The following is a 9,956-nucleotide window of genomic DNA, read 5'->3' on the forward strand; positions in this document are numbered from 1 at the left end:
CTTGTTGTCATGATTACATATTGTCTAAATGTTATTGTGAGTGTAATGTATTAAGGGAAGTTAAACTGTTCAACTTTGCTGATGTTAGCCTGTGGCTAGCTTTAGCTACTATTACCTTACGTTTATCAAGGGGAGTTACGTTAGCTAACTTTGCTGGCTTTAACTTGCTGCTACTATAGCTACTATTACCTTACGTTTATCAAGGGGAGTTACGTTAGCTAACTTTGCTGGCTTTAACTTGCTGCTACTATAGCTACTATTAGCTTATGTTTATCAAGGGGAGTTACGTTAGCTAACTTTGTTGGCTTTAACTTGCTGCTACTATAGCTACTATTAGCTTATGTTTATCAAGGGGAGTTACGTTAGCTAACTTTGCTGGCTTTAACTTGCTGCTACTATAGCTACTATTACCTTACGTTTATCAAGGGGAGTTACGTTAGCTAACTTAGCTGGCTTTAACTTGCTGCTCGCTTATAGCTACTATTACCTTACATATCACGTTTAGTAGCTAAAGCGAGCAGCAAGCTAACACCAGCAGTGTTAGCTACCTATAATGCTTCTCCCTTGTGCTTTTAAAAGAGACATTAAATTATAGTTTCTGCCAAGGTCCTTAATAGTGGTGAATAAATGTTACTTGAAGTAAAAAAAAAAAAAAAATCTTAGCTGGCATGATGTTTAATAAGAATTATCTTCACTTCGAAAGCTAGTTGAAAATACTTAGCCATCAGTGTTGTAGTTAAAAAAGATACCCACGCTCTTCCATGGATGTATTCATCCATAATTGCCTTAAATACTTCCCTGATGTCACACATGCTGCCTTTGATAAATTGTGAAGCTGCGTCATAAGTCACCCTCCACAACAAATTACATTTATTAAAGGGGGATGAAAAGAATCATTTTGAATAATAACGAGATCAGAAAATAAAGTTTCCTGCCCAGTCTACCTCATCTTTTTGACAGGTTTGATGCTCCACATTCGAGGCTGAACTCTCATCCACCTGTAAAAAGGTTAAAATATCCTCTTTTTCTCTCGCACACTTGTCATTGGGTAACACTTCCTCCACAATCCCAGAAGGCCATCAAAAGATATGTGTTTCTTACAAAGTGGTTTGTGCACCAGGGGAACCGGAGACCCCTAACTGCCCTCTGTAAGAATAGCCCTCCTAACACGGGCCAGCTACCCCTGAGACGCAGGCCGCAGCCAATTTAGTCTCTCACTTCACTGTCTCCACTGCTCTCTGTCAGCTCGTCATTCCACATGACACTCACTCGTCCATGCTTGGAGGGTTTTCACACAGGGTGTCAAAGCAGAGAGAAGTAGGGAGTAAAAGTGTTTTTGTGTTCATATGTGCAAGCAAGGGGACAGATATTCATGTGGGCACTTGCATGCGGACACTTAACTGGTAACACTGTGTCTCAATGTCCTCACTGTTGAATTAAAAATCCTTTATATCTTTAGATTTATCCATTACTTCGACAGCCAGTCTGTATTCTGTCCATGGCCCCAAACAATTGCTTTGCTTGGCTTGTAAAAAGCACTGACCACTGCTCACTGTAACCACTGCTTTCAGTCACAACAGTAACAGTGTCCAAATATTCAATCAAGAGAGTGCCTATTATCACTTTAAAACTATTATTCCCAACTACTAGTTTAGTATAACATGCCAATGTTTTGGTAGAACAGAATCCGGGGGGGAATGTTTGAAATGTTGTTGGTAATGGGCCATGAACCAGACATATTGTCAGATAACCAAAACTTTAAAATTCATCATGTGGAGAAAAGGAAACGGTGTAAAAACATGTATTAAATTACTACAGTGTGGGACACAGGCCAGGAGTGGCTTATCAGACGATACCTAGTGGGTGGTGGGCCGCAAGAGCCAGCGATCAATGCGGGTTGGTGTGAGTGAGAGAGAGAAGAAACAAAGTGGAGAATGGAAAAATGGGGGTTTAAAGAACAGATTTAAAAAGGAAGTCTTAAGAAGTCTACCAAACTCAGCCACTTTTGTGTTTACCATGCACTTTTAATTGATTCCTGTAATGGTTTGAATAACGGCATACATCATTTCAATTAAAAGAATTCTATTTTAATAATTGTATTTAACAAAGTAAAGTTGAGATCTTACTATAGAGAGTTGAGTTCACACAATGAGGCAAAAAAAAAAAAAAACATTTTAACAGAATTAAGCGGGAATCAGTGCGAGTGTAACTTTTTTTTAGGCAGCATCGTTGTTCTTTGTCATTAGCCAACCTTTGGGGTGGTGTTTCACAAGCTCTGCAAACTACAGTCAACCAGCACAGATGTTCTACGCCTGCTCGAGAGGAAATTACTTATCCTACAAGCAGATGGCAGGAGTCTGTGTTTGTCATAAGAAAAGGGAAACCAAAAGACTTGCTCCTGATGGCCATTTTGTAGTTGTATTTGCTCGCAAATGTCCAAATTAACTCAGGAAGGTATATATATATATATATATATATATGTACATATAGTTATAAGCCATTTGTGTGTGTGCGCTTGTTTGTTTGTATTATAATTTCTGCAGCTTTTCTCTTCTTTTAAATGGCTGGAAATCACTGAACAGATGAGATGAGATGCCAAACCCCGCCCTGGATACGTGCTAACCAAGGTAATGTCACAGTTCTTCAATTTCCATGCGTTATAGAAGAAGACCTACAACTAGCGACTAAGAATGTTGACTGACATCATATGTTTCTTTGCGAAACCAGCAGTAGTTAGTCAGATAACTGCCAACCAACTATCCCTGGGCCTATGGAAGAGAGATTGGGGGGGTAAGTTTTCTTGTAGTTATTCATATGTCAGTCCATCTAAAATAGATAATGGGGTCCCAGTCATCCTTCAGTGGGAAGAACCAGTGGTACAAAAATGCACCGTGACCCATTCAAGATATTTCATTACGTTAAATTTAGCTGAGCTTGTCCAGTCCAGTGGCATGAGTCCCCAATAATCCCCGACTGTCGGGGCATCTGAAAGGGCTCAGATACAGTATTCAGCACTGACTAACCAGTGACTCATCATCCAGCAGCCTGCACACTGTCTGCAGAAGTCTGCACAGTCACTGTGTGAACAGGGATCGGCCCGTGTGTGTGTGTGTGTGTGTGTGTGTGTGTTTGGGGGGGTGGGGGGTTCTTGGAAACATTACCCAACCAAAAAGCCCTGACACTCCCCACCCACGCCGTCTTTTGTGGTTATTATACTTTTAGATAAGCTGACGACTTCAGAGTGAGGGAAGTGAGTTTGATTTCACAGCAGGGGGGTAGGTGGGTGGGTTGGTGAGGGTGGGTTTTCTTGCAGCACTGCTCTCGCCATGTTAATATTCTTCCTCCTCCTCATCCTCCTCTCATGTGCCGCTCCCCCCCCCTTGCTCGACTGGGCCCCTGCACCCGATCAAAACACTTGGGGCTAACTCTCCCACTACTGCACTGTTTCTCACTGAAGTCATCTCATCCCTGTACAATCCCCTCTTTGATTCCAGACGAGCACACAGTGATATTATTTTAATACTTTGACTTGAGATCCAGTTACGGGGTATGGGGTTGTGTGTCATATGATAACCTCACTGAGGATGATATCATGCCATGACTGAGGCCCTTTCTCTCAGTGGACATAGAGCTCCACAGCGCCACCCAGTGGTCATGGAGAGGCGCCACAACCTGCACCCACAGTATGACACCTCTCCCATGTTCACTAATATATGTATGTATGTATGTACAAAATCATATAAGGCCACTGCATAGTCATGTTTGACATTATCCAAACAGGAGTAAAAGAGCAGTATATGTACAGTACATATATGTACAGTACATATATATATATATATATATATATATGTGTGTATATATATATATGTGTATATATATGTAAAGTGAGCTATCTGGTGGACATGCCAATCCACGGCAGTCTTTCTAGTCTGTAAAAGTAGGCTGAGGTCGCCCTCCTCTGGCCAAATAACCAAATTGCTTATGTACTCCTTGCTCTTCGAAGTTCATGAGCTTTTTTTTTTTTTTTTTTTCACCACTTGAATGAAAGTTATTATTCGCAGCATTTCTGCGACCCTGTCATGTGAGAAACCCCCGTTTCCATCATGGGTTTTTCTGTCTCACTGCTGACGATTTCACCTGAAGGCCGGCACATGACACACCCTGCTGTCATCATGTGATCACACCAGAGTCTGAGACGCTGCTGGGATGTTTTATCTCCACAAAACCTTTCTAACCCTTACCAACGATTGAAATTATTAATGCGTGATGTTTGCGCTTGATGGTGATGAACTGGTAACGTTAGCCACACCTTCATGCTCAGTTATTCAAGATTCACTCATATTCTCTTTCTGTCAAAATCAACACTAGTATTAGACCCACGTGACTCATTAAAATCACTTTATTGTTATAGACTAGACAGTCAAAGAGCCATTAGTGCAAACCAGCATGTTTCCCAACAGGTTAAAGGCACAAAAATGACATTTTTTTTTCATATTGTGTGGGATTGTTATTGTGCTGCTGTTTCCTCACAGTGATGAAGGGACTAAATGCTGCTAATGTGCAGTCAAATTAAATGAACTGTCATCCATCTCTTCTTCTTACAGTGAAAATGAGAGTTTTATGAAAAATGCCCACTAAAAAAAACCCCAATCCCAAATATGCAATACACCAATTTATTTGGATAATCCACAAACACAACCATTCTTTATTTTTTTTTAACCACAGGAAGAAACAACAGAAAACAAAATTGTATTCTCTTCTACTGCAGGAAATAGAAATCTCAAAATGTGGATGTGGATGCTTCCACTACAGTCAAATTGAAATATATAGTTTTTTGTGGTAGTGGGGTGTTTATTTTCCTTTTTTTAAGGCACTTGTTGACAGATGTTCACCTTCATTTTGTTTTCCCCTGCTTTTATCTGCTTTCATCAATCGCCTATTCTTTTATTCACATTCTCTCAAGTATTCACAGAGGTCATCCTGCAGACCACTGGACCATAATTCATCGACTAAAACCATAAAGACATTTAGAGGAATTTGCAGTGGAAGCCCATGAGAATACACTTGACTTTTCTGACTCTCGGACAAAAACAATTCAAATCTATATCATGCCATCGATATAAAAAATAAAATATAAAACTGCAGACTCCAGGTTACTGCTTCTTAAAAATCCTCTTAGCATCCACTCCCTCGTAGTTGTAACTCTGTAAGGGAGGAGACAGACGTGCGTTATTAAGCTGCAGTATTTAACATATTTCACTGGAACTGTGCAAGGATCGATGTGGACCTACAGACCTGTACCAGCTCTCCTCCCACCAGAGTTCTCGTGGTTGTCAGGACCTTGTTGTTGTCTTTTCTGGTGAATTTACCCTTCAGCATGTCGCCCTCCATCTCCCATGTACCCTGGATATAAATACACACTGGGTTATTACATGCTCTTCTTACGTCACGTTCCATTTATCTGTATTGGCCAAGTTTTGGTGGCAACAATTTTGAGTTTTATTCATTCCAGTTACTATACCCACTGCAGAGTGTAATGATTATACACTGGAACTTTTCCCCGCTGCTTTCAGCAGTAGCTCCAAAACTGGCTTCATTTTCTCTTTTCTCATGCATCACTATGAAATAATATTCCATATATTCTGAAAGCATTTCTGGGCGCATTAACATTATAAAGCAGCATCTGGATTGGCTGCCGCTGGTTTGAGAACGTGTCGATCTGCAGCTCTTTGGGAAACTCACGGAGACTTCAGTGCCATCAGCCAGGCTGTAGTCAAAGGGGACGCCCAGGGTGAAGTCAATGTCCTTGGTGCGAAAAGTGCTGGACTCTTTGATGTGAAACTTGTCCCCGTTCTGCTCAATGGTGATTTTCAGGCTGTCATGTTCTGCCATCTTGCGCTTCACGACATTAATACCTTGTTAAATAGGGGGGAAAAAAAATAAAAGCATAATTTTGAATATATAATATGTGCTGTGCTATTATAGGCTGGAATAAATAAGCAACATTTGAAGTTCTCACTGTCTCCTCCCTCAGAATTACACTGTGTCTAAGTCCAAAGGATGCATCTAAATTTAGCAACAATCAGCTTGATCTTATCAACCCCTCACTACACTGTAGTACACTTTTTCTTTTGTTCCTTTTGTTGTTGTCTTTTAATGTTTTGATGATCAAATTTCCTTCAGCATAATCATAAAGTTAAAGTTATGTTCATTGTTCTCCTCAAATTCCGTAGGTCACCCAGGAGGGATGGTCTACGGAATTTGCAGAATGTTTGAAAATTAAATTGTGATTTGTTTAGGTTTACCTGCTCAAAATAAGATAAAAAAAATCATAACTACTCTTCTACTGTATATACCAGGGTATGGGATTCTCGAGCTGAGGAATTTTGACCACAGTGTGTAGAAAATTAAATTAAACAACTAACAAAACAATAATAACTAATGAAATAATAATTAAACAATAAAAAGTCACCTTATCGCTTGCTCCATCTTAATCTGATTTCACTATACCAGTGTCTGAAGTAGATGTGAGGAAGAGGAGCATGATGAGAGAGCAAATGATCTTATTGGGAATAAATATGCTTCCTGTGAAAAGTCTGCAGCTGACTTTGCTTGGCCTATTTAACCACTGTATCTTAATGTTGGTGATAACGGTGTTACTTTGAGAGCTCAATATTTTCTCAGGTAGTACTTGGTATGAAACATTTGAGAGCCACTGCTGTAGATCACAAAGCCAGACAACAGGACGCTTAACTGTGAACTATACTCTCATTCTCTTTCTCACACACACACACACACACACACACACACACACTCACCCATTTGCTCCATGAACTTTTCATAGTTGTCATTGCGGTCAACTTTCCAGGTTCCATTGAAGGTCATGGCTGCAGGCTCGTTGGGTTGAAGGCAAGCTGGTGATGATGATGCGGTACTTGCAGATCGTGGGATTGTGAATGACCACAGGCCCACACATATATATGGATATGTACCCCTCCCCTCTCCCAATCACCCCTCACCCCTCCACAACCTACCCACACACACACACACACACAAACACGCTGGTCACTCCCACCCCCGAGCTGACATGGAAGGTGCTCATCTTTATCTCGTTGATTATCTGTCTGCTGATGTGGCCTTTTAAAGACTGTGTCAAATGTAGGGTGACGGCTGCACAACCGCGAGGATAATACGCTCCTATAAAACCAGAGGGCAACTCCCTCTTTTGGTGAATCTGGCACAGAGAAACACTGTGGGACTTGTTGTGCAGGGCAGAGAAAAAGATAAATAAAAGACTGGGCTGTTCACATGGCTGCCATGGCAATCTCTCAGCTGTGCCCCTCTCTGTTCCTCAATCCTTTCTTTGTCACCTAGTTTGTGCCTTGCATGGAAATGAGTTGTACAGGAATGTCTGTGTGACACTGACAAGAGTAGTGACCCAGAAGCAAATGTGTTTGTACAGAGTTGAAAGACTGTGCCATTGTTTATCAAGTTTAATCACTGTTACACGATGCATTCTTTGAAACATGCAGTATGGGAGCCTAGTGTATGTACCCATGAAGAGTATTGCATCACGGATTACATTCATTTTTGGACAATGGTCTTATTGTGTCATTGCATGACAATGTAGGTCAAGCACATTCTGATGTATCCAATTACATTAGATTACACTGACTCACTTGGCAGATGCCAACACCTCAGGACAGCAGGGTTTTATTTTCCACTCTAAGGTCTGTTTTTTTTAGCTTCATCTGGAGCTTTTTAACTACCTCACATTGTCCCCACCACTAAATAGAGGTCAATTAGTTTTTTGTTTTTTTTTAATGCTTTTATGCCATATCCATGTACAGTAATAATAACATTTTGAGAAAACATTGCTTATGTTTTCAGGCCAGGAGTCTGTCTGATGGTTACACTAAGCAAATTACAAAAACATATACACTGTCATGTGTACCTAATAATGTGGCCCATGAGTGTATTATGTAATATCTGAATCTACTTCAGGGTTTGATGTGCATTCACAGATGGACTTCATTCGTACCGTGGTACAAGTAGTGACAGCACTTTGTGAAATACCAGCCTGTCTGGCACAACAACCCTGTCAACCACATTCAAATCACTTAAAATCACCTTCCTTCCTCATTCTGAGGCAGGATTTGAACTTCAGCAGGTCATCTTCACCATTGGCTGATTAGATATTTGAGCAGATGTACCTGATGAAGCGGCTGCTAAGTGTGCATAGCTGCAGTCAGCAGGTGATTAGCTTAGCTTAACATAAAGAATTCATCTACAAAACAAGCTGGCTTGGCTTTGTGATAAGGTATGTAACATTTTGCTAGCAGCTCCTTAAATGTCCACTTACTTTATTTTTTTCCCCTTTCAGTTGATTCAATTCATAGCAGTTGAACAGGTGTACCTAATTAGGTGGCCAGTGACTGCATAGTTAAACTCAGCAGGTGATTAGCTTAGCTTAGCATAAAAGACTGCGCACACAAAAAACAACAAATGGGTAAGAAGATTCTGTTTCCAGTTCCATTAAGCTCACTAACTTTATTTATTTTCCTTTCAGTTGATTCAGTTTGTATCAGTTAAACAGGTGTAGTTAATTAGGTGGTCAGTGACGGGATAAAGACTCAGCAGGTGATTAGCTTAGCTTAGCTTGGCACAAAGAGTGCAAACACAGCTCGCTACGCTCTACAAATAGTAAATTCTGTTACCTGCTCATTAAAAGCTCACTAACCTTATTAAGTGTTAATACAGTACAACTAATGACTCTTATGGCAAGTCTTTTTAACATTTAATTTGCCAAGTTTCAGTTTATACTAGTCAGAATGACCTCACTTTTGCCATTCATGTTATTATAGTTATCTACAAGCCAGTTGTGCATATTGTAGATATCTCTGATTCCAGTTTCAGATATCTACAATGTCATTGTGGCTAGTCATAATTCAAGTTTGAGATATCTACAACTTCATTATCTTGAACTTGAATTATGACCAGTCATTACGACATTGTGGTTATCTGAATTAAAGATAGATATCTCTGATTTAGAGATATCTACAATTCAGTTGATGACAAACTCCATACACATGAATGGCAAACACTATTTTATTCTGACTAGTAAAAACTGAATTATGGCTATTTGTGACATAATTTTGACTGGAAACAAACATAATTGCAGATATCTGTATCTGTAGTTTTGACTAGTAAGAATAACGTAAGTGAAGTGAAATGATAAAGCCACTTGCCATAGACTCTAGTGTGTGGTAACTTATAGTCTTATATTAAAGAAAGGCAGCTTATTCATAGTAAAAGACAGAAAAATGGTTAAAATATATTTAAAAAAAAAGGGAGAGTAGTGGCAGTAGTATTAATCTTGAGTCCTTGGACTCATGAGTACTATCGCTGCTTTCTTGAGAGGGAAGCCGTGCACTCATGGCTGATATGTGGCATTATGGACTTCGTGAAGAATATTGAATGCATTGTTTACGCCTCAAGAGGCTCCCAGTCACTGTGATATGTCACTTCCATTTAATGTAACAGCATTAGCTGAGGAGCAGTTTGTGGATGAGGCAGGTAAATCTAATATGTTGGCGAAACAGAGAGGCATCTATAGTGTTTGATGGTGACGGAATGGATCATATTTTACATCATCATTACAATTCACTGGGGCTGCGGAATAAAAATACATTAGGGATCAAACCAGATTGAGTAGCTTGTCTGATGCCACATTAGGGATGTTGTTTATAAAACGTTGCAGGGTAAATCAGCAGGGGGGATTTTAATTTTGTGGGTCTAATCTATCTGAAAATGACTTTTAAATATGCAGTAGAAAGTGATATCTGTCCTGTTTCCAGTATGGATGGGTAAACACTGAGATAGTTGAGTTAGATTGTCCTTAAAAGTCTGCTTTGAGTTTAACGATAGAGAGGCCTCCAACTAAATCTCTGTGTTAA

General features: G+C 39.9%; 1 protein-coding gene across 1 annotated transcript; it reads right to left on the reverse strand.

Annotated features, from left to right (window-relative positions):
* Window positions 1-4,381: 4,381 nt before the first annotated feature.
* On the reverse strand, window positions 4,382-6,971 carry LOC131456723 (fatty acid-binding protein, intestinal-like). The gene is made up of 4 exons (XM_058625283.1): window positions 6,819-6,971; window positions 5,743-5,915; window positions 5,296-5,403; window positions 4,382-5,204 (listed from the first exon to the last, which is right to left on the reverse strand). The coding sequence occupies exons 1-4, from the start codon at window positions 6,883-6,885 to the stop codon at window positions 5,154-5,156; spliced, it is 399 nt and encodes a 132-aa protein (XP_058481266.1). The 5' UTR covers window positions 6,886-6,971; the 3' UTR covers window positions 4,382-5,153.
* Window positions 6,972-9,956: the final 2,985 nt, after the last annotated feature.

This window comes from Solea solea, chromosome 3 (assembly GCF_958295425.1).
Source record: "Solea solea chromosome 3, fSolSol10.1, whole genome shotgun sequence".
NCBI classification, from domain to species: domain Eukaryota; kingdom Metazoa; phylum Chordata; class Actinopteri; order Pleuronectiformes; family Soleidae; genus Solea; species Solea solea.